Below are 23,390 nucleotides of genomic sequence, written 5' to 3' on the forward strand. Positions count from 1 at the left end.
CCCAGATATTGCTCCCAGGGCCCACCTTGGAGCAACCTTGGCTCTTTGTTAGCAAGGAGGTGGGTATCATGGAGCGACATGAATGGCTGATGATCCAGAGCCATCCCCATGCTGGGCTGGAGCTCTGCTCCCTGTGGAGCAGCTGATGGACCAGTGTTGGTCCCTGTGCCCATTCTCTCCCCTGCCTGGGCACAACTGGGGACACATCTCTAAACCCAGCCCTGCAGAAGCAGTGAATGTCCCCTCTCAGCCCCCAGGAAAAATCTGCTCTGGAGGATGTGGGACAGTAAAGCAATGGGCTCTGCTGGGGGAAATTGTGCTGCAATAATGGAAGAAAAGAGGCTTTTTTTTTACTAATTTCTGTGCCAAACCACAGGAAATGTAAATGGAATACACAGGACACCCTTCAGTGTCCCATGTGTGCCTGAAGGCTGTGTTGTGCAGCAGGGAGGAGGAGAAGGCCATTGCACTGCTCGCTGTCCTAGTGTGGCTTTCCTCATGGGATGCTGGCACAGCATCTCTTCCCCTCTGTGTCCTGCCTTGCCTCAGCTTCCCACAGCATTAGAGCCAGGTGTGGCTCCATCTACACTGCACTGAGCTCCTCCAGGCCCCTGCCATTCGGAGGGAGCACCTCTACCTCCCTGTTCTTCCAGCCAAAAGCCAAAAATGAGAGGCAGCAGCACTGGGCAGGATGGGCAGTGCCCCAAATAACTCCCAGCAGCTGCCTGCTGCCGACTGCGTCCCCGTTCTGTGCACATCTGAACTTCCCTGATGCCTTCTCATCTTTAATTAAGCACTTCCATCAGCTCAGCCTTCTTGCTGGATCTGAATTTTTTTTTTTCCCTGTAGCCATGGCAACGCTTCCCCTGGGCAGGCTGTGCTGGAGCCAGTGACAAACCCCATGTGTGGCTGTTTTGTTTGGGCCTGGAAACTTCACTGCCGTTTGGGAAAACTTGGGAAAAGAAAATCCTGCAACGAGCTGGTGAGCGGCAAGAGGAGCCAGGGTGATAAATGTGTTTTGGGCTGAGCATCCCTTCTATCCCACAAGGAGCCCTGGTCCAGCAGGGATGGCAGAGCCTTGATCTCAGGATTCCTTGGTTTTTCCTCCAAAAGATGGCTGCAGTGTCCATGTTTTGTGTGGGTGTACTCCAGCCATGGGTGCAAGTGACAGCCCTGCTGTGGCCATTGCATGGTCCCTTGGTGGTGGTGACATAGGGACTGCCACTGCCCTGCTCCTCCTGCCAGGACCAGCAAATCATAAGCCATGAAGCTGCTATGAGGCAGAGGGATAATGACACAGTTGTGGTGACACAGGGCATGGACATGGTGACTGGGGTAGGACTCGGTGGCACAGGACAGGATGCAGGGACTCGAGGAAGGAATGGAGTGACTGGCAGGAGGAGGCAGCCAGACAGAGTGACAGGGCAGTTAGGTGTCAGGAAAGGGGTAGGTGACATTAAGCAGGGTGGATGATGTGGGAAAGGGGTAAGTGCACAAGGTAGGGATAGGTGACAGGGCAGGAGTAGATGCCATGGGACAGCGGTAGGTGAGAGTAGGGTTAGGTGACAAGGCAGGGACAAGTGTCAGCGCACTGGCTGCTGACTCCAGTGCCCAGTGCTGCTCCCAGTATCCCAGTATCCTGGTGTCTCGGTATCCCAGTGTCCTGGTATTCCACGGTCCTAATGTCCTGATATGCCGATGTCCGGGTGTCCCAGTATCTCGGTATCCTGGTGTCCCAATGTTCTTGTATCCCGATGTTCTGGTGTCCCGATATCTCGATATCCCTCTGTCCCGGTGTCCCGCTGTCCGGGTGTCCCGCTGTCCCTCTGTCCCGATGTTCGTGTGTCCCGCTATACCGGTGTCCCGCTGTCCCGGTATCCGCTGCCCCCCGTGCCCGGCCGGTGTCCCGGGGCGGCGGCGCCCTCTGGCGGCGGCGGGCGGCGTGGCGGCGGCGGGTATAAAAGGCGGCTGCGGGCGGCGGCGGGATCGGGAGCGGCGGGATCGGGAGCGGGATCGGGAGCGGGATGGCCGGCCCGCAGCAGGCCCCGCACCTCCACCTGGCCGAGCTCACCGCCTCCCAGTTCCTCGACATCTGGCGGCACTTCGACGCGGACGGTCAGTCCCGGGGCGCGCGGGACACTTCGCTCCTCAAAAAACCGGCGGGGAGGGCAGCGGGCTGAGCATCCCTGGGGGCGCGGGGCTGAAGGCGGGGGGGGGGGGGGGTGGTGAAGAGTCCCTGGGCATCCCCGGAGGAGAGGATAGAGCCTCCACCGCCGCAGCCTGGGGCTAACGGGTGAGCCCCCGGGGTGATGGAGAGACCCCGGGATGCAGAGACTCCAGGATGGAGAGTCTCCGGGGTGATGGAGAGTCTCCGCGGCGCAGCCCCGTCGGTTGAAGCTCCGGGTTCAGGGAAGCAATCGGTCTCTCAGGACTCCCCCGTCGGGAAAGGACGGGGAGGCCCAGAACTGGACCCCACTGGGAGCCCTCAGCCCATGGGACGCTGAGCCCGGGATATCCCGGGTCTCCTTGATACGTCCCCCGGGTGCCTTGAGAGCTGGGATTCGCTCGGGGCTGGTGTCACCTCTGGGTGCTGCTCTGGGCGTCTTGCCCTTCCCGGGGTGCCCAGTGTCCACCCTCGGTCCCCTCTGTCTCCCCGCCTCGGCAGTGCCCCACACCTGGTACCTGGAAGGAGCAGGGCAGCGTGGCCACCAGATTGGCCCCAGGGCCAACCCCTTGCCAGGAGTGACAGAGCGGGTGTCCCACGCCTGGAGCAGGCTGAGGAACGGTCCCTCCACGTCTGGAGTGCTTGGTCTCTGCCTGCCTGCTCTCCAGCCTCCCCAAACCTCTCCCCATGGATGCTGGCAAAAACCGTGTCCACTATGGGGATGTCACCTTCCCATGGAGTCACATCTGGGCAGCACATCCCTGTTTCTACCACTGTCAGCCCCAAAAAGGGGGGAAATGCAAAAACCAGCATTGTTTTGTGGGAAAACAGTTTCTTCCAGTGCTGCGGTGCCGTGAAGGAGGCTCAGCCTACTGGGAACAGCAGCCCAGGGGAAAGCTCCTGTCCTTCACTGAGTCTCCTGCTCCTGCAGGGAGGTTTGGGGACCAAAAACCTCCTGGGAACTGCGTCATGTAGTCTCCCCAGCTGTGCTGCTGGAACTGGAGCTCAGCTTGCTCCTGGCTGCATTTTGAGGTCCCCCCCCCTGCAGCCTCACAGCATTGGAGACACAGACACAAGTCACTGTCACTGCTGGCACTGGAACAGCCACCAAGGGGCTGGGAAGGTGGCACTCCAGTGGGAGTGGGTATCTCCCAATGTGAATGTCCATCTGCCTCCCTGCAGTGTGTCCCACTGTGCCCTTGGATGTGCTCTGTCATCTCCAAAACACCGCGGCAGGCACGGATCCAGCTTGGCCCACGGCCCCCAGGCAGGGCAAGGCTGTCGAGCTGCAGCACGGCAGGTGCCCAGGAGAGGAGGGACTCAGGCATTGGGAAGGAAGGTGGCCTTGACAAGGACAATGCTCAGCTGCACCAGGCAGGAGCTCCAACAGCTCTGGCAGCTTCCCTGTGCCAATGGAGGGACCTGGGGTTCGTTCCGCTCTGCATGGGACTACTTCACCCAAGCTCATCCCTGCATTTAAACCCCTTCAATGTGGCTTCCATGCCTTGAGCCGCTTCCCCTCAAGGCTTGTCATGCCCCAGAGATGTCCCCTTGGATGTCTTTGATGACCTCACTTTACCAGCCACAGCTGCCCCGAGGCTCTGAGGTGGAGCTGCATGGACTGGCTGTGGCTGTCCCGAGGGGATTTTCCATGACACTGCACATCCCACTGCTCTGCGGACGTGGATCAGACCTGTCCAAGCTGCTGCTTGGAGGAAGCCAAGATACTGGCCACAGCTTTTCTTGGCCTTATTATTTTTTCCCCTTATTCTTTTTTCCTTATTCAAAACTCCTGTTGATTTTTCTTTTTTCCCCAACTGAATTCAAAGCCACTTGGGGTTCTCCTGCACCCACAAAACCAAAGCCCCTGGGAAGAGCAGTGGGAAGCCAAAGTACCTCAGTGGGTAACACCAGTGCCCCAATATCACCCAAGCCCCTCATCCCCTCCTGAGAAGGATGCTGCTCATCATTGGGATGTGGTCACCGAAGAGAAAGGTACCCTGGGATCTCCCCAGTGCTTTGAGCTGGGATGTGGATGGGTTATTCCCAGCTGCTGTGTTGAAGTGGGGAGCAGATGCTGCTGAGGAGCCTGCAGGTGATAACGCCGAAGGTGGCGCAGAGCAAGGAGATGTGGTCCAGGCCTCCGGAGGCTGAAATGCAGAGCAGTTCTGGGGAAATGTTCACAAGGAAGAGCCCTGGCTATCCCTAACCCAGGCACTTCAGGGGAAAGGGCAACATCCCTCTGCTGTGTCCAGATGTTCTTGGAAGGGAGGATTTCTGGCAGGGAGGTGACACCTTGCCTGACAGCACCATGGAGCCAGTGTTTTCACTGCTGTCTCCAACTGTGATGTGACCCTGCTGCTTCCAGGCACAGCAGCTACCCCCTAAAGCCACCAAGGGCCAGCACTGTGGGAGCCGTGTGTGGCTGAGCCCTGGCTGAGCCATCCAGCCATTGAGCATCCCACAGGCAGGGCAGGCCTACAGATACCCCGGGTTCCAGGGGAACCACATCTCAGCACAGTAGCGGCAGTGAGAGGTACGAGGTACACAGGACAGGGATCTTTTGAGCTCCTGGCCATGCTGACGATTGGCATTGGGGTCACCCCTTCCTGGAGCTGATCCTGCACTCAGGATGGGGGGATGCTGTGCCGGGTGCCTTGTCTTTGCTCCCCATTTGCCCTTGTGGCCCCCACAGAGGGTTGAGAAGAGACAGTCCTGATTGGGAGATGCTTGCACAGGATGGGTTGCCTTTATTTAAGGCATCTGATTGAAGCATCAGATACAGAAAATGCAGGAAAGACCAAGATAAACAAAGTCCCCTGTGCTCCACAAATGAGTGCAAGGGACAAATCCAGGGCTGCATGTCACCTGGCAAATTTGGGCATCACCAGTATGTGTAACACTCAGCATCAACATTGGCTGGCATTTCCTTGTTGCCACAGCTGCCTTGGAGCCATGTCCTGGTGCAGAGGGAACAAGTGCTGTGTCCCCTGGGACCATCTGTCCCTCTCCTCCTGTGCTCTGACACTGTAGAAGTCTTACTGCATTTTTTTTCCTCCCACAGGAAATGGCTACATTGAAGGCAAAGAGCTGGAAAATTTCTTCCAGGAGCTGGAAAGTGCAAGAAAGGGGGCGGGTGTGGTAAGAGCATCTTCTGGTTTTGGTCCCTCCTTCCCCTGTTCCCTTGTGCCCAAAGACTCATGCTCATGTCAGCCCCACCTCCTTTGGGCACTCATGAGTGGGACTGGGACTCCTCTGGGAAGAAAGCAGGAGAAGACCAGCACAGGGAAGGGGGAAAATGCTCCCATTCCCTCTCTCCTTGCTGGCAGGACTCAAAGAAGGACAATCTGGGTGACAAGATGAAGGAGTTTATGCACAAATATGACAAAAATGCAGATGGCAAAATCGAGATGGCAGAGGTGAGTGGTGCTGGACCTGAAAAACCCCAGGTTGTTCATGTTCCACCCCCATGCTCATGTTTCACCTCCACCATTCCACCATGCCTGTGTTTCCCACAGCTGGCCCAGATCCTGCCCACGGAGGAGAATTTTCTGCTGTGTTTCCGCCAGCACGTGGGCTCCAGTTCAGAGTTCATGGAGGTGAGAGGGACAGGCTGCTCTGGGGGATCCCCAGGGAATTCAATCCAGCTCTACCAAGGGGAAACAACTGGGAGCTTCAACTGCCCAGAGCTCCCCTGGTCTCCCCAAAACTCTTGGCATTAACTCAGCACTGGGAGGCAGTGTTGGTTTATGGAAGAGCAGGAGTGGTGAGTTTTCCCAGTTCTCAGCACCCCTTGGATACTTCTCAGGGCAGTCAAGTGCCTCATTCCAGCCTCCAGGCAAGGTGACCTGTAAGACTCTGGGGCTTTTTTGTAAACTTCCCCTCATGGTTGCTCCTAAGTGCCTGAGGGATGTGCCAAAACCAACACTGTTCTGGGCCACCCCACAACCTTGCTGGGGTGCCCTTGCATGGGGTGAACCCACACAGGTGGGAGAGCAATTGCAGATGGGGAATAAAACATAGCTGGGGGTGGAAGGGAATGTGCAGCATCCTGGAAAAGAAGGAGCTTGTACATGGAAACTGAACCCTGGGTGGAGGGGAAGGCTGAAAGAGGAGCACTTCGTGATATGGGTGGTACGGGGGGGGGGGGGGATGGGGTGGTAAGCAGACACTATTGTTTAATTGACGGATGCAATTAAATATTATTAAATATTAAAGCCTGGTCTTGCATACCGGCATGAGGATAAAGGTGCTTGAACTCTTGGTGTGGGGCTGAATAAAAGCATCTAGCCCCAAGGGAGAGCAGATGATGCCACTGGGAGCTGTGAGATGGCCCCATCTCCCTTGGGGTGGTGGGGGACACTCTCAGTAGGGGTTTATGGGGGGACACACATCAGGGGGGAGTGGGGGACATGAGCCCCTGCAAAGGCTCATGGCAGTCCCTCCGCAGGCTTGGCGCAGGTACGACACGGATCGCAGCGGCTACATTGAAGCCAATGAACTCAAGGTGGGCTGTGGGCATAGGGTGGGCTGGGCTGGGTCCCTGCCAGTGGGACATCCCTGCTGGGACAGCCAGGGATGGGGACAGCCAGTAAAACCCTCTCCTCCCAGGGCTTCTTGTCGGACCTGCTGAAGAAGGCAAACCGGCCCTATGATGAGCCCAAGTTGCAGGAGTACACACAGACCATTGTGAGTGGGACCTGGGTCACTGTGTCCCCACCGAGGGTCTCAGCACCCCGGGTGGGTGGCAGGCAGGGGAGGAGGAGGTGATGGGTGACAGGGTGCTGTTTGTATCCCCACAGCTGCGGATGTTCGACATGAACGGTGATGGCAAGCTGGGCCTCTCTGAGATGTCCCGGTAAGGTCATGGGCAGCAAAAAGGAAGAGCTGGGGAGGGTAAGACACCTGAAATGCTTATGTTTAGGAAGAGTCTGCTCCAGCTTCCAGGGAAAACTGTTTTCCTCTTTAATTTACTCCTGTTTCTGAGCAAAACATGACTGTGATTTAAGAAAATGCCTTTTTCTGGCTGCTTCTTGCTCTTCCCTGTCTTTCTTGTTTTCCAGACTTTTGCCTGTGCAAGAAAACTTTCTTCTGAAGTTTCAGGTAACATAATAGTACTCCTACTGCTAATAATAACAACAAAAACAACCCATTCCCGTTGCTTGTACGTCCAACCCCTCTCTCATACCCTCGTACCTCTCTCATTCCCTTGTCACTTCCCAGGGAATGAAGCTGTCCTCAGATGAGTTCAATGCTATCTTTGCCTTCTATGACAAGGTAGGGAGCCAGCTCATGGGAAACCACCCCAAATAAATATAACCTGGCAAAAAATAACCCCAAATCATATGGTTTTGGTTGGGGCAATTCCCTTCTCTGGTTTGCGGTGGGAGAACTGGGTTTACCTCAGGCTGTGCCGAGTGAGGGTCTGGGGATGCCCATGTCCAAGGGGGAATTGCAAGGCTTGTGTCCTTCCTGCTGTTGATGTCCCTCCCACACTATCCAGGACGGAAATGGCTTCATTGATGAGAATGAGCTGGATGCACTTTTGAAGGACCTGTATGAGAAGAATAAGAAAGTAAGTCAGGGCAGAGTTTGGGTGCCACCCCTAGAGCCCCCCAGTTCCTTCTTCCATCTCCCAGCAGCATCTTTCCATGTCCATGCTCCATGGGTACCAGGAGATGCTGGTCTGAGTGCTGACCCTCCATCCTCATGGGAAGCTGCACTGGAACTGGGGGGAGTGTAATCTCAGCCTGGGGGTACTCCCCCCAGAGAAAGGGGATGCCCACCCCCAGTGCCCCCCATGCCTTGCAGGAGATGAACATCCAGCAGCTCACCAACTACAGGAAGAGCATCATGAACCTCTCCGACGGGGGCAAACTCTACCGCAAGGAACTGGAGATGGTGCTCTGCAATGAGCCCCCCATGTAGGACCCCCATATACACAGCCCACGCTCCTCCTCCCCGAAAACAAGCACAAAGGGGAGCCCCCATCACTGCAGAGCTCCCCCAACATTTCTTGGGTTTGCTGTAGGTTGCTAAAATCCCATTTGTGGGGGGGGAACTTTTTTTTTCCCATCTGCCTGGTTTGTTTAATGATATGATTTTTTTTTTCTTTGCGGGGGTGTTGTTTTCATTCCTTTGGTCTCTTGAGTTTTTATCATTTACCAAAGAACAGTTTACTAATAAATTCAAGTACTGCTAGACTGAAGCCCCTATTTCTCCATCCCATGGTGGGCTGCACGGTGACAGGGAGGAGGGGGATATCACACTCTGATCCCACAGAGGATGTGGCTGCTGGGTGGGGAAGAGAGATGGAGCATTTGGGAAAGCCCCTATGGAATGAGGGTCATTGGAAAATCCCTGGGGAGCAGAGTGCAGACAGGCTGGGTGGGGACACTGTACCTCCCAGTTATCCCTCCCATTCACCCCTCTCACACACTGCCAAAGTCTCTGGGACATCCCAAGGGTTGTTTCCCCCACTCCCAGTTTTGGAAACTAGCCCCAGGGTGACGATGCTGGTGGTGTCCCAGTGCAACCTTTCCCACTGCTGTACTATCCAGTGCAGCCCAGCTGAGGCCTGAATGGCCCAGTATGGTCCAGGGCAGTCCCACCTGGACATGTACAGCCCAGTACAACCCTGTACAGCCCATTATGGCCCAGTAAAATCCCACACAGTACAGTATGGCTCAGAACAGCCCAGTATGGTACAGTGCATCCTGTATGCCTGCACAGGACTGTATAGCCCAGCATGGCCCAATACAGCCCTGTATATCCCTCTGTGGCTCAATACATTTCTGTATGGACCAGTACCACACTATACAGACCTGTGTGATGTTGTACAGCCCCGTGTAGCTAAGCACAGCCCAGTACAGACCTTTACAGTTCCACATGGCCTGTACACCGCAGAATGGCACAGGGCAACCAAGTACAGCCTCTTAGAGCCCAGTATGGTGTAGTACAGTCCTGTACAGTCCTGTACAGCTCCATAGGGCGAAGAACAGCCCTGTATATCCCTGCAGAGTCTCATACACTGTGTTACAATCCTGTATAGTTCACTGTGGCCCAAGACGGCCCCGGCAGACTTGTATGACTCCATATAGTGCAGTGCCGTCCTATACAGCTCAAGTACAGCGCTGTGCAGCCTAGTATGGTGCAGTACCATCCTGTATGTCCCAGTATAGCCAAGTACAGCCTGGGAAAAGATGGTCCAGCACAGCCTAGTATGTCCCACCGTGTCATAGTTGAGTCCTCCTTATCCCAGTACAACCTACTACAGCCCAGTATAGTGCAGGACAGCCCAGTACAGCCAGTATTGCATGGTACAGGATGGTCCAGTATAGCCTAGCATGGCCCACTACATCCCAGCCGAATCTTGCATATCCCAGTAATGCCCAGCACTGCCCAGTACCGCCCAGCACCGCCCCGGACCGAGTAGCACGGCTGCACTGACCCGTAGCGACCGCCAGGGGGCAGCGCGGGCTGTGCCCGGGCGCGGCAGCGCATGCGCGGGGCGGAGCGCTCAGCGGGCGCCCGTGGCGTGAAGTGCCCGCCCGCCGCTGCCACCACTGCTGCTGCCGCCATGGCGCTCCTGCACAGCCGCCGGCTCCTCGCCGCCCCGCGCCTCGCTGCCGCTGCCTCCCGCGCCAGGTGAGGGCTGAGAGGTGGCTCAGCCCCTAGGGCCGCCCGCCGGCGTCGGCGGAGGGGTTTTCCCGCGGCTGAGCCCCGCTCCGAGGTGGCGGTGGGGGGAGGCTGCGGGAAGCGAGTTCCCCCCGTGCGGCCCGTGGCTGACGCCGCGCTGAAGATGGGGGTTGCCGGGGGGACGGACCGCGCTCGGATTGGCTGGGAAGTGGGGTCCTCGCGCTCTGATTGGCTGCGGCCCAGCCCAGCGCCCCCCCGCCTGCCCTTGAGGCGCCGCCGTGGAGGGCGCGTAGGCACCGGGGAGCCCCGAGAAACGAGGCCGGGGAGAGCCTGTGCTTTAACGGCGGGTTGGGGACACCCTGTGCCGTCACCGATGGGTTGGGGACACCCATCGGTGTGAGTGATTGTCTGGGGTGCTGCTATTGATGTACGCTGTGCTTCGGGGCAAGAATGATGTGGTCGATGAGAGGCTGGACGTGCCCTGGCCATGTGCGCTCGCAGAAACCAGCAGCGCAGAAACCAGCAGCGCAGAAACCAGCAGTGTCCTGAGCTGCATCACCGGCAGTGCAGGCATCAGGTAAAGGGAGGGGATTGTGCCCCTCTGGTCTGCTCTGCTGAGACCCCACCTGCACCACTGCATCCACTTTTGGGACCTCAGCACAAGGTCATCGATCTGTTCGAGCAAGTCCAGAGGAGGCCACAAAGATGATTAGAGGAATGGAGCACCATTTCTGTGGGGAAACACTGAGTGAAAGAGCTGGGCTTATTGAACCTGGAAGAGAGAAGGCTTCGGGGTGACCTAATTGTGGCCTTCCAGTATCTAAAGGGACTACAAGAGAGCTGGTGAGGGACTTTTGACAAGGGTATGGAGTGCCAGGACAAGGGAGAAAGGCTTGAAATTGACATAGGGTAGGGTTAGATTAGATATTAGGAACAAATTCTTCCCTGTGAGGGTGGTGATGCCCTGGCACAGGTTGTCCAGAGAAACTGCCTGTAGCATCCCTGGAAATGTTCAAGGCCAGGCTGGACAGAGCTTGGAGCATCCTGGTCTAGTGGAAGGTGCCCCTGTCTATGGCACAGGTTTGGTCAATGTAATCTTTCAGGTCTCTTCCAACCCAAACCATTGCTGTAAAATGGGGCTGAGGTGGTGCTGTCTGGCTGCCCTGTGTAGTGGGACCAAAGGGACCTCTGCACTGTGCAGTGGGCCTCATGCTCGGTGCAGCAGGTCTGCAGTGACCCCATGATCCATGAAATGGAGTAAAAGTAGTGCTGGCTGTGTTGGAGCTGTGCTCTCAGGGGTACAAACCCTGTCAGGAGCAGGGTGGGAGTGACTGTTTCTGTGAGGACCAGTCCTACAATGGCAGTTCTGGATTCTTCTGTCTCTGGTCAGCAGAGGTTTGGATAGAAGGATGCTGGAGCTGTGTGAAAAGCCCAGAACATCCAAGTTTCCATAAAATACAGCTGACCTGAGAGCCATGGGGCTGGGAACATCCCTGAGACCAGGTGACCAAGAAGCAGAGTGTGCAGAGGGATCTGGATGAGGCCTTGCTGCTCTGCAGAACCCTTTGACACTTGGCCCTCACTAGTCTGGAAGTCTCTAAGAAACAGTTTCCAGCCTACATCAGAGCAGGAAAGCAGTGAGATTTTTAAGTCTCTATTCCAGCAGTCACTACTGCTTCTAAGCCAGCCTTCTGGCTCTTCTCAGCAGGGACAGAAGAGCAGCTATCTAGAACTTGTGTTTTGTGCCCATGGACTATAGCAGGCCATGGGCACAAAACAGGTGAAGGTATGGAGCCTGCTGGCATAAGCTTTGCTTTTCTCATGCTTGTTATACAGCAAACTGTAAAGTACCAAATTGCATTGAGGTCATCCAAGAGAGATTGTTAAGTTTTGTAAGTAAGGAGCCTCTGTGCACAGCCTCCTCTTTCCATTCAGGAATAGTGACTTATTATGCAACAAGGGAAGCCAAGCACTGATAAGCAATTTCTCTTTCCTTATCTTCAGCAATATAATGTGGTGCTCCAGCTGCTGTCATTAATCTGTGCTGAGAATGCTCTTTCTGAAAGCAGAACAGAGGTTAAGAGATACGAAATGGTTAAAACAGCTCCATTGACACACAAATGCTAATTAGGACAATAACTCAGTCTGCTGCTCTGATGTATCACAAGACAGTTATTTAAATACTTTTCTTGGTGGAAAGCTTATCCGTAGCTCACTGGGCAAGGAATTTGTAGGCTTGAAAGGCCCTGTAGTAGCCAGCAGCCCATTGGCATTGTTCATGTGTAAATATTTGCTTTAGATGTGGTTTACGTACAGCCTTTGGCCCCTTGCTCTGCGCTGTCTTGCAGAATTGCTGTGGGGGCTTTGACAAAGTATAGCCTTTGGCCCCTCTGGCCGCTGCTCTGCTCTGTCTTGCAGAACTGCTGTGGGGGCTTTGGCAAAGCTTCTGAAATCCTGTATCTTACGTGGCTGTACCTCAGGGAACGTGGGCTGGCCTCTCCACAATGGAAACCTTCACTGGGCTTGTAAATGCTTGCTCTCCTTGCTCTTCGGGCTTGGCTTGAGTCCTTAAGCAATTCTTAGGTCTGTGCACATGAGGCATAAGTTCCACATATATTTTTAAAAAATGTTGCAAATTTATGCAATTTCTGGTGCATTTTTCCACCTTCTCTGTCCCACTGCACTTGAAGTTGTGCATTAAACCAGCTCAGAAGACCAGCATGGCTGAAGAGTACTGAGGCTATTTAGATCTCTGATGAGTATCTAAACTCTGACTGGGCCTTCTGTGTGGAAGTCCTGTAGCTGGAGACTGTTCTTCCTTTGGCTTACATTGTGTATCCCTCGGGTAGTTCAACCCCAGCTTAAGTTTACCTCTGGTTAGTTTTCTGCACTGAATACCTCTGGCCTGGCAGAGATGTGTAGTTTATAGCTTTGACCTTTATTCAAGCCCAATGTTCTTTTAATTGCTCAAAATAAAATACAAGGCAGTGCAGGGACAACAGTAAGGGGGCATAGCAGTGTGTTAGCGTTTGTGGCCTTGGATCCCTAGTAGATCTCTTTTTCCCAAACCCCTTTGGGAAAGCTTTGCCTCTGTGATCTCTTTGGTATCCTGATGTGTTTGGACAACTCAGCCTAGGCTTTTTTCTTCTGTCCTCTGCAAGCTCACCTCCCTGGAAACACCAGAGGAGTCTTGTTTTGCCTGGAAACCTTCATGCTGAGAACAGGAAAATAAGTCCTAAACCTCATTGGTGCCTTAAGCCAACACAAAAACCAGCTCAGAACAAAAGTACTTAACTCTCTAGAGTGCTGCAGCTTAGGTAAATGCCTACAGGATCAGCATTAATTGCAGCATGTTAGAGCTCAGTGACCTGCCTAAGCCTTAGCAGGATCGGGACCTAAATACCCCAAACACTGTAAGCTGCTTGGGGAAAAGCCCAGCAGAAAGAAGGTGCTGTTACCATCTCCAGAGTAGCAGCTCTTTAAAATAGATGGCCAGGCTCCTGCAGCCCTTGATACCAAAATAATCCTAGACCAGGTAAACTGAAGAAAGCCACACTACTGCACATTGTTTCTCTCTTTTTCTGCCTCTCCATTGCCAGGAGCACATTGGGAGGGGTTTGTCCAAAGCTGCCTGAACCCGCAGCAGGAGTTTGCCCTGACAGTCCCCTTGACGTGTCCTGCTCAGGTTGGTTCCCCAGGTCACTCCCTCCACACTGGCTGCAGCCCCTATCCCTCTCTGGAGGGTGTGTGTTGCTGGCATCTCTGACTCATCCTCCTTTCCAAGCTAATCCTGTACTTAAGAGGTAATTAAGACTAGTTTGTGGTCTAAAAAACGTTAAGCACATCTTCCATTTTTAAACTACCTGTGCCTGTGGTGGCTCTACCTCTTCCTCAAAGCCTGTCAAAAGGAGTAACAGGCTTTTTTTTTTTTTTTTTTTTTTTATTTGGAAATAGTGTACAGAGAGTTGTCTGAAGAGGGCAAATGATTGAGGCTCCATGAGATGCAATCTACATACATGGGAGAGTGCAAAATTTTTCTGTAGTAAGGAAACTTGGCCTAAATGGACCTAAAACAGGGACAGAGTGGAGAGGAAAGATGATTGTGTGAGTTCTGCTGATCAGTTAGAGCTTCCTTAACCTGGATGGCCCCACTGCCCACAGATCTGTATCTGCCTACAGAGTCTGCGCTACACACTCAGCAGGAGGTCTGGCTGGCCCTGGGCTGGCTCCAGGCTGCCTGCATTGCCTGGGGCACAGACCAGCCCCAGGACTGCATTCCCGAGTTGGGAAAATATCTTGTTATCAGATGACATAGCCTTTCCTGGGCTGCAAAGCATAGTAAAGCTGATCTGTCTCTGTCTGTGTGTTTCTCCTTCAACAATCAAGGCTTGAGTTCTGTCCTCCAGGAGATAAATCCAGTCTGCTTTGTATTTGCACCCTTTGTTCCCCACTGAGCTGGGGGACCCATGTGGTGAGTCAGGACGATTAGAGCTGCATGCAATGCCTTCAGGAGGGGGCTGTGACAGCCAAATCCCTCTGCCAGGCAGGTTAAAAAACACCACACTGCTGCTCCCGCACTGTCTGCAGGCCTGCAAAGCCTGGACATGGGACAGGGCCAAAGGAAATAACAGGTTTCTTTTTATAGCATGGTCTGCTCTGCCCTTGACATTAAGAGAGCCTCTCCATCTTCAGGGTGTGCTGCCAGCCAAGCAGAGGCAGGTGGCTCCTTGTGTTGGGGGAACCCAAAGTTCCTCCTGATGCAGGGAGGTTTTGTGCTTGACAGCAGGGGAAGGGTCTTCACATCAGAGCTTGTCACTTGTCACACAGGGAACAAACTGTCTTCTATGATTTCCTGGAAAACAAAGCATTTGTCTACAACACCAAAGGCAGAATTTGTAGGGCAAAGAATGGAAATACCTTTATTTTGTCAGCCAATGCTGGGAGAAAAACAAACTGGTTTTCATGTACTACAGCCTTTCCAAGAGTTTGGAAGAGACTCCATATTCATGCTTTTGTGCAATTGCCTGGGTCTGGCCAAGGTTCCCTGGAGGGGAATGACCTGTGCAATCCCACGTGCAGGCTCTGGGCACTTGTCCAGAACATAGGAGTTCAAGGCTTCAGTTTCCTGGGCTCTTTGTGGTGTTAGCACATATGGCAAACAGGAGCATTTCAACATGCTAATGACTAAGAGGGAGTCAGTTATCTTCAGCCACAATGAACTGAGGCTCTTTGCCCATTCTGCATTATACAATGTGACTTCAGTGGTTTGGTTTGGTTTTTTGGATAATTGTCTGAACACTATTTGTACTTTTTTTCAGTGGTTTAAAGACAAGATTTCCCTTGGGGGTTTCTGTTGGTGCACATTTCTGCCCAGTTCTCAAACCTCATGCTTAGCTTCTTGTTTCTCCCTTTAGCTCATGGTGGTCCCATGTGGAGATGGGTCCCCCTGACCCCATCCTGGGGGTGACAGAAGCTTACAAGCGTGACACCAACTCCAAGAAGATGAACCTGGGAGTGGGGGCGTATCGGGATGACAACGGGAAGCCCTATGTCCTGAATTGTGTTCGCAAGGTGAGCTGGCTGCTGGGCAGGGCCAGATCCAGGTGCCAGGTACCCTGAGGGAGTCAGGGAAGGACAAGGTCACTTAGCAAGTTTTGTCTGTTGGTCCTTAAAATAAGCTCTGTCTGTAACAAAGCAGGACAGTAATCGTGGATGTCTCCCTTAGCAGGACTAATGCTTTTGAGACATGACAGAGCTGTTAAGTAGTACAGGACAAAACAGAAAATACATGTCCTGTTCCCATTCAAGTAACTCTAACTCATTGCTGACTTCTATGAGCCCTGCAATGCACCTGTTCTCTGAATTTCAAGGTGTTTCTTGAACAAGATGATGTTGTTTAGGGCACCCCACAAGGGAGGAAGGAGCTGACATTGGCCCCTTAGTGGATTAGTCTTAGAAATTCTGCTGAGCCGATACTACCAGTTTCTCCATAAGCCAGTCTAAAACTCCAGCCCAGGGAGCTGGGTGTGGACATTGCCCTTGAAGGGATTATGGGGTCTTTTAGGGCTGTAGGGGTAGAAATAGGCTGTTAAATAGCTGGCAGCTGACACATGCATTGATTGGCTGCACTGACAGGGAGGGTGCAGGGAGAGTGCCTTTTCCATGTGTCTCATCAGTGCGGGGTTTAAAGCCATCCCTTGCCCTCCCTCTCTCTGTGCAGCTGGGTCACAACCAGGGAGCCTGGATGGTGTCACAGGGACAGTTTCCTGGTGGTATGTGAATGCTGCCAGGGTCTGTGCCACTTCCAGCCTGACAAGGCCCTGCAAAAGTTTTGCTACCCTACCTGGTTTGGGGATGTTTCCTATGTAGAGATGATATCTGCCTCTCAGTAACACTCAAGTCTTGCTTTCCTGCAGGACAATTCTTGCTTGGGCAAAGAAGTGTGTGTCCTAGTGGAGCAGCATTGACTTGTAATGGGCTCTTCTTGTGCCAGGTTTCCTTGGTTCCACTGTACCAGCACTGTCACCTACTGAAGGCTCTGGTGGTTATGGGGTTTTATCTGAAATGTTTACTGCTGCCCCTTGCTTGGAATTAGCCCTGCAGAGAAACTCCTGTAAACCAACCTTTGCCCCTTTCGAGCAAGAAAATGTGCAGAGAAGTGACCTTCAGCTGTCCATCATTCTCTCCATGGTGATGCCTTCCTTGCTGAGCTTGTGCCCTCCCTTCCAGGCGGAGGCCATGATAGCATCCAAGAAGATGGATAAGGAGTACTTGCCCATCGGGGGACTAGCAGATTTCACCCGGGCATCCGCAGAACTGGCTCTGGGGGAAAACAGTGAGGCTTTCAAGAGCGGCCGGGTAAGGAGAGGCTGGGACACGGGGCAGGGAGGTTTGTGTGTGGGTGCTCAGCAAATGTGGAAGAACCGGTGGGGTATTGATGCTTCTGAGTTGTGGACTGGCTGGCCCCAAGGATCACTGCTTCTTCTGAAGGCTGGGGTGAAACAGCCCTGTCCAAGGAGGGGATTTAACCTTGCCAGGGGCCCAACTCCCTGCCCTGGAGTCGGAGATGCTGACCCCTGTGGTCCCTCCAACCCCTTTTCCCTATTTTGGTGTGTTGCTGCCAGTGCCGACATCGTGACTGCGCTCTCCCTGTAACACAACATGGCTACTCAGACTCAGATAATTTTTTTTTCTTTTCTTGCAGTATGTTACTGTGCAGGGTATTTCTGGGACAGGATCTCTGCGAATTGGAGCCAATTTTTTGGTGAGTGCCTGGTGAGCAGTGGAAGGAAAGGACATATTTTGACCAGAGCTGAATTTTTATGGTTTTCTATCTGCTTGTATGTATACAACCTGTTTGAACAGTCTGTCTTTCTGTTGACCAGCAACGATTCTTCAAAGCCAGCCGTGATGTGTATCTACCCAAACCGTCCTGGGGCAATCACACTCCCATTTTCCGTGATGCTGGCATGCAGCTTCAGGCTTATCGCTACTATGACCCCAAAACGTGCAGCCTTGACTTCTCTGGAGCCATGGATGACATTTCTGTGAGTTACCTTCCATGTCTGGAAGAAGGGAGGTCATGTGGGAAAACAGGTGGTGATATTACTTTATCCTGTATGTGATGATGCGGCATGAAGCTGTGTCAGGGGAGGTTTAAGCTGGATATTAAGAAAAGATTTTTCACCCAGAGGGTGGTTGGGCACTCAAACTGGGTCCCAAGGGAAATTGTCATGACATCAAGTCTGCCAGGGTTCAAGGAGTGTTTGAACAATTCAGGCACATAGTGTGGTTCTCAGGGCTGTCCTGTGCAGGACCAAGGAGGTGGACTCTTAATGGGTCCATTCCAGCTCAGAATATTCTATCATTCTATGATGCCTGAAGGCATTAAATCAAGGCTAGAAGCCTCACAGAGCTCATCTAAGCTGTCTCATCTGCTGAGGAGAATGCTCAGATATCACTGATGATTTATTCTATAACATCTTCCTTAGAAAATTCCAGAGAAGAGCATCATCCTCTTACATGCTTGTGCTCACAACCCCACTGGAGTGGATCCCCGGCAGGAGCAATGGAAGGAGTTGGCAGCTACAGTGAAGGTAAGCAATGTCCCAGGGGTACTGTGCCATTCCTGGGCAAAACCCATCTCTGGCCTTTCATGGGTGGCACCTGGTCTTCGCTTTGCTAAAGGTTATTCCCTTCCCTGAAGCCAGGACGGGTGTCATGTTCCTGATAGGAGCCAGCCAAATGTACCCAGAAATCTTCTAGCTGACCATTGGGCTTTCTGCTGGCACCTTCCCAGGAAGCTGGAGTAGGGAGACCTGAAAGAGCAGCAGGGTTGAAAGCACGAACGGTGATTGCTGGAGCAGAGCACCCAGTGCTGTTGTATTAAAAATGCTGGAAAATCTCTCACAAGCTCTTGCAAGCTTAAGCTGCAAATAGATAGGGACAGATTCTATCTTCTCCTCCTTCCTGCTGCTCCATCAAGCCTGTAGCCAGTGAAATTTGGCTTGGAGATACCTGGCCTCGGTAGGGTCCTGAGAACTGGTAGATATCAAAGTGATCTCTGTGGCCTACAGAAGGGTAGATCTAAGGGGCAGTGTATCTGGGCTATCTGCCTAGCTGACTAGAGAGTTCCCAGGTGATTTTCCTGGAAACTGATAATTCAGAAGGCATTGAAGTAGACTATGTTATTACTGTTGAATTTACTTCTGCTTCCTGGGCCAGACTTGCACATCCCATAAATGCCCCGGAGGATCTTTAGCTGCTGTTTTGATGTGTGCTGGGTAGCTGCAGGTTTTAGGCTGCTTTCCCTGTGGTGAATGAAGGGGAATGGCTCTCTTTCTGGAGGAGAATCACTGCAGGTGGACAGACTGCTGTCTGCATGGCTTTTCTCAGCCTGCTGCCCTGCTCCTTGGAGGGTTGCTCAGCTTCTGTGACACTCTCTTCCATCTTTGCTGGCAGAAACGAAACCTCCTCGTGTACTTTGACATGGCATACCAGGGCTTTGCCAGTGGGGACATCAACCGGGATGCCTGGGCTGTGCGATATTTCATCGAGCAGGGCATCAACATCATCCTGGCACAGTCCTTCGCCAAGAACATGGGGCTGTATGGTGAGTGGGGCACGTGACAAGGAAATAATTTCATCCAGGCTGCTGGTGGGATCCCAGTACCTGCAAGGTTTAGCAGTCAGTGTCTTCCTGCTGCCTAAGTTCATCCTGCAGTACTGAGCAGGGATAACCCATTAGGAGCTGGTGGAGACCCTTCTAGAGGACAGAAATCCCCTGCAGCTGTGTGGTGTTGGGTGCCACAGTATAAGAAGAACATAAAGCTTTCAGAAAGTATCCAAAGGAGACTACAAAGATGGTGAATGGTCTAAAAGAGAAGCCATACAAGGAACAGCTAAGGACACTTGTCTTGCCCAACATGGAGAAGAGAAGACTAAGGGCACAGCTCATCATGGGCATCAGCTTCCTCTCAAGGGGCAGCATCTGCTCTCTGTGACCAGTGACAGGACCCAAGGGAACGACATAGAACTGTGTCAGAGAGGATTTAGGCTGGATTTTCGGGAAAGATTCTTAACCTAGAGGGTGATTGGATATTGGAACAGGCTCCTCAAGGAAGTGGTCATAGCATAAGCCTGACAGAGCTTAAGGAGTGTTTGGACTATGCTGTCAGACATAGGAATTGTAGGATTCTTGGGGTTGTTCTGTGCAGGGCCAAAAACTGGACTCAATGATCCTTCCAACTCTAGATATTCTGTGATTCTCTTAGGAGAGCGTGCGGGTGCCTTCACAGTGATCTGCAGTGATGCAGATGAAGCCAAGAGAGTCGAATCCCAGCTGAAGATCCTCATCCGCCCCATGTACTCCAACCCACCTGTGAACGGAGCACGCATTGCCTCTATGATCCTGAACACCCCTGACCTACGGAAGGAGTGGTAAGAAGAAATCTGTAATGTTCATGACAGTGAGGTCTCTTTATGCAGCCCTGTGCTGTGCTGTGCTTACTGTGTGCTCAGCACAGTCGAACTTAGCTTCAGCAACAGTCAGAACCATGTTTACTCTAGAGAAATCCCTGCTTATGTCCTGGCATCAGCTGGTGTCAGTTTAACCTGACAAAAACAGGTTTTCCTTGTGTTACCAAGGAAAAAAACTCTGTGTAAAGGAGGGGCTAAAGCTCCCAAAGGATTGAGGGCTGCAAGAGCTGTGTAAAAGTCTGAGGTGGTGTAGCCATGTAGTGTGTCTCATGTGGGGGAAGTGGAAGCATAAGCCCCCTGGGAATGAGACCCAGGAATGTAACCCTCATGCCCTAAGCCTGATTGCTGGCATCAACCTGTGCTGTTTTCCCAGCCCCTTGGTGCTGGGTCCCTCCCAGCAGCTGGCCTGGCAGAACAAAGGTTGGCAGTGTGCTGTGGCCTCACTGGGGGCTGTGTTCTTTTCGCAGCTTGACACTTGTGCCTGATCCAGGGCCCAGCAGAGACATTTCCTAGCTGTGCTTCTTTGGAGCTGGGCCTGTTTGCCAATGCCACCCCTGCACTCTTGGTTTATCTGCAGATAGTATTTTATCTGGGTTTGAGTAGTGCTGCCATGAGACATCCTACTGACCCGTGCCTTTCAGATATGAGAAATGTCTATATTCTGGTAGTAGTGTCCAACAGCAATGGAATAAATAAAAAGAGGTCACCTTCTGGTGTGACGAGAATGAAGCAGCTCCCCCAGCTGGAGCTACATCTTCATGCTCATCTGCATCCCTCTATGGGGCCCCTTCAGGTGAAGAGGTTGATTTTCATTAGCTGGGATGGGGAGAGCAGCATTGGTGTGTTCTGGCCTTACTCTGAATGGTTCCTGGGTTGGCTCCTCAGGCTCACAGAGGTGAAGGGCATGGCTGACCGGATCATCAGCATGAGGACTCAGCTGGTGTCCAACCTCAAGAAAGAGGGATCCTCCCACAACTGGCAGCACATCACTGACCAGATCGGCATGTTCTGCTTCACAGGGCTGAAGCCTGAGCAGGTAAATGCAATTCCAGTGGTCTCTTAAGTGTCATTTGCAGTCCTTGCCAGTAAGTTTTTGACTGCAGATGCCAAAATGAGCCCTTGTAAGCACTTCTTCCTCATAAGGAACATCCTCCAAGCCCTAAGCACTGGCACATCATGGGGACCCTGGTCTTGCTCTGTTCCCTGCTGTACTTGGGGAGGTTGAAAGTAAATGTAGCTGTCATGTCTATCAAAGCAAACAGTCACTGGGTGCTGCTCTAAAGTGACCTTGATGGTCAGCTCAAGTGAGGTGACTCTTCCAGCTGAACATCCGCAATGTTGCTACTTGGCCTGAGAGCTGAGCAGCATCTCTCTTGGTGCACAGGGTACTCTGTAGGTAGTGGGATGCCCTGTCTGCTGGCAGCCAGTTTGCATTGAGTTTCAGCAAGCTGGGTAAATTTGCACTTTGCCGACACAGCAGAAGTTGGCCTGCAGTTTGAACTTTGTTCTTTCACCCCAGGTGGAGCGGCTGATCAAGGAGTTCTCAGTGTACATGACAAAGGATGGACGCATCTCTGTGGCGGGAGTTACGTCAGGCAACGTGGGTTACCTGGCTCATGCCATCCATCAAGTCACAAAGTAAAGACAAAGGGGTGCCCTGGAGCTGGTGGCTTTCCCTTCCTCACCATTTGAAGATGAGGAGGGAAAAGAAACAAGCAGAATACTTCAACCACAGCACTTGAAGCCGCTGCTGAATGTATCTTGTAGATGAGTTGTAGAAGCCTTGTCAAATCCACCCTGTGTTGTGGAGCAGGGACATAATTGCTGGCTCCTGCTCATCACAGCCATTCTTCCCTGCTGTCCATCCTTTCTCCATCAGCCCCAGTACCTATCTATGCTGGAGGAAGCAAATGCTTAGCAATGCCAACCTACCAGTGTAGGCACCAAAGGCTTCTCTGCACACATTTCTCCATGAGAAGGCTTTGTGAGGTTTTTGGCTGCTGGCCCAAGCAGCAGCAGGCAGGGAGCTGGGTGAGCCGAGTTGGAGGGCTGCTCTGGTGTGCTCCTCCAAGCTCCTCAGCCAGTCCCTGCTGCCAGCAGGCTCCATCCTCTTCCATCATCCCAGCCTGGGGCTGGGCAGCACCAAAGCTGTCCTCTGACAAACAGCTCTGAGGACTTCTCACTACCAAACTCTGCTCCGTCGTTGGCTTCGCTGCTTCCATCTGGGACTCTCCTTTCAGGTGTAATTCACAGTGGCATCAGTGCGTGGGGCAGACCCGCATCCCTCTTTTCAACCTGTCTCACTTTCATACCTGGAAGTGAAACAATTTCTTACCCCCTCTCACCCACCCTCCCCTCCCCAATAACAGTCTCCTCTGAAAACTGCTCTCTGGTGGTCTCTGCCTCGCCCCATTCCTGTCATAAGCCCAGCAGTCCAGCCCTTTACCGCCAGCAGCCCTCCCTACAGTCTTTGTTGAGTGTCCCAAAGAGGCTGGCCCTGCAGTATGCCCCTCATGTGGAGGTGTGGGGCATACCTCTCTGCTCTGTTCAACCATATATCTGGTGACACCAGAAAACAGAGATCTTGAGAGAAATCTGAGCTGATGACTCAAAAATCATTCTGTCCTAAGCCAAGTGTTCCTGAGGTCCTGTGACTTACTGGACTCTGATTTTTAATCCAAATAAACTGGTGCATGGCTATGTTGAGCTGGGGACTTCATCCTGTCATTGTGCAGCTGGATCCTGTCCCTTCCAAGCACCAAACATTCCCTCTCAGGGCCATGCTAGCACAGGGGATCTTACGTGACCAGTGAAACCCTCATCTCCTGAGAATCCCATGTAGAGAGGCAGCTCCCACTGATGGCCCCAGGAGCACAGTGTGTGTGAACTGAGGTTGTCCAGGTGCGAGCTAGTGTAACGGAGCTGAAATTGAAGCCTGTGGTGTTGGACGTAGGTGTTGCTGGCGAGAGGACAAATTCCCAAAAGCTGTCTGCCTTGGGCCATGGGGCCATCTTTGGCCACTGCCCCACGATGGAGTGGAGCCTCCCTAGGCGGAGCTGGAGGCATTACCTCTGAAGTCTGTGCGCTGTCTCCATCCACAGGCACCTCTTCCCTCTGCAGCTGTACCAGGGTATTTAGCAGGGCAGTCCTCATTTCCCATTCCTGCCCAGGGCAGCTGTGTGTCCATTGGAGCTGGGACAGGTCCAGTCTGGTGCACCTGTCCCGGTCTAGTGCACGTTGTTGCCAGACTTGCTGGAAGGCTGGATCCTCCCGCCGCTCCCTGACAGAAGGTTTCTGCTCTCACACCGCTTGTTTACTGGCCCGATGCCCACAGCCGCTGCTTGCTGTCCTTTGTGCAATAAACCGCTTTCCATGCCGCACACGCCGTAGGTGCTGCCCCACGGCGCCGTGGGTTCCTGTGCTGTGGTCCCCGGTTCTGCGTGGCTCTGGAGCTGCCGCCTCCTGCCCTATTACCCGCGTGGGGCCGTTCTGCTCGTTCTCTGTACAATAAAAGCACCCTGGAGCACAGCCCTGTCTCTCGCCCTCTCCTTGCCGCAGGTCCCCGCAGGCTCAGCCTCTGGGAAGGGCTACCCGAAGGGGGATGTTCCCC

The 23,390-nt window shown here is 53.1% G+C and overlaps 2 protein-coding genes and 1 long non-coding RNA gene across 3 annotated transcripts; 2 read left to right on the forward strand and 1 right to left on the reverse strand.

The window, feature by feature from the left end:
- The first annotated feature begins 1,985 nt into the window (after positions 1–1,985).
- On the forward strand, positions 1,986–8,365 carry CALB2 (calbindin 2). The gene is made up of 11 exons (XM_059857238.1): positions 1,986–2,115; positions 5,229–5,305; positions 5,494–5,583; positions 5,683–5,763; positions 6,615–6,671; positions 6,776–6,853; positions 6,967–7,022; positions 7,228–7,267; positions 7,388–7,441; positions 7,668–7,739; positions 7,976–8,365. Exons 1-11 carry the CDS (start codon positions 2,025–2,027, stop codon positions 8,090–8,092), a joined length of 813 nt encoding a protein of 270 aa, XP_059713221.1. The 5' UTR covers positions 1,986–2,024; the 3' UTR covers positions 8,093–8,365.
- Positions 4,895–9,721, reverse strand: LOC132332706 (uncharacterized). Its single transcript, XR_009487978.1, has 3 exons — positions 9,615–9,721; positions 7,567–7,718; positions 4,895–5,275 (listed from the first exon to the last, which is right to left on the reverse strand). It is a non-coding gene; the product is annotated as an uncharacterized LOC132332706 (long non-coding RNA).
- GOT2 (glutamic-oxaloacetic transaminase 2) lies at positions 9,656–23,308 on the forward strand. The gene is made up of 10 exons (XM_059857237.1): positions 9,656–9,811; positions 15,217–15,373; positions 16,532–16,660; positions 17,007–17,066; positions 17,188–17,349; positions 17,794–17,898; positions 18,764–18,914; positions 19,576–19,741; positions 20,666–20,816; positions 21,300–23,308. Exons 1-10 carry the CDS (start codon positions 9,666–9,668, stop codon positions 21,420–21,422), a joined length of 1,350 nt encoding a protein of 449 aa, XP_059713220.1. The 5' UTR covers positions 9,656–9,665; the 3' UTR covers positions 21,423–23,308.
- The last annotated feature ends 82 nt before the right edge of the window (positions 23,309–23,390 follow it).

Source organism: Haemorhous mexicanus, chromosome 12 (genome assembly GCF_027477595.1).
Source record: "Haemorhous mexicanus isolate bHaeMex1 chromosome 12, bHaeMex1.pri, whole genome shotgun sequence".
NCBI lineage: Eukaryota > Metazoa > Chordata > Aves > Passeriformes > Fringillidae > Haemorhous > Haemorhous mexicanus.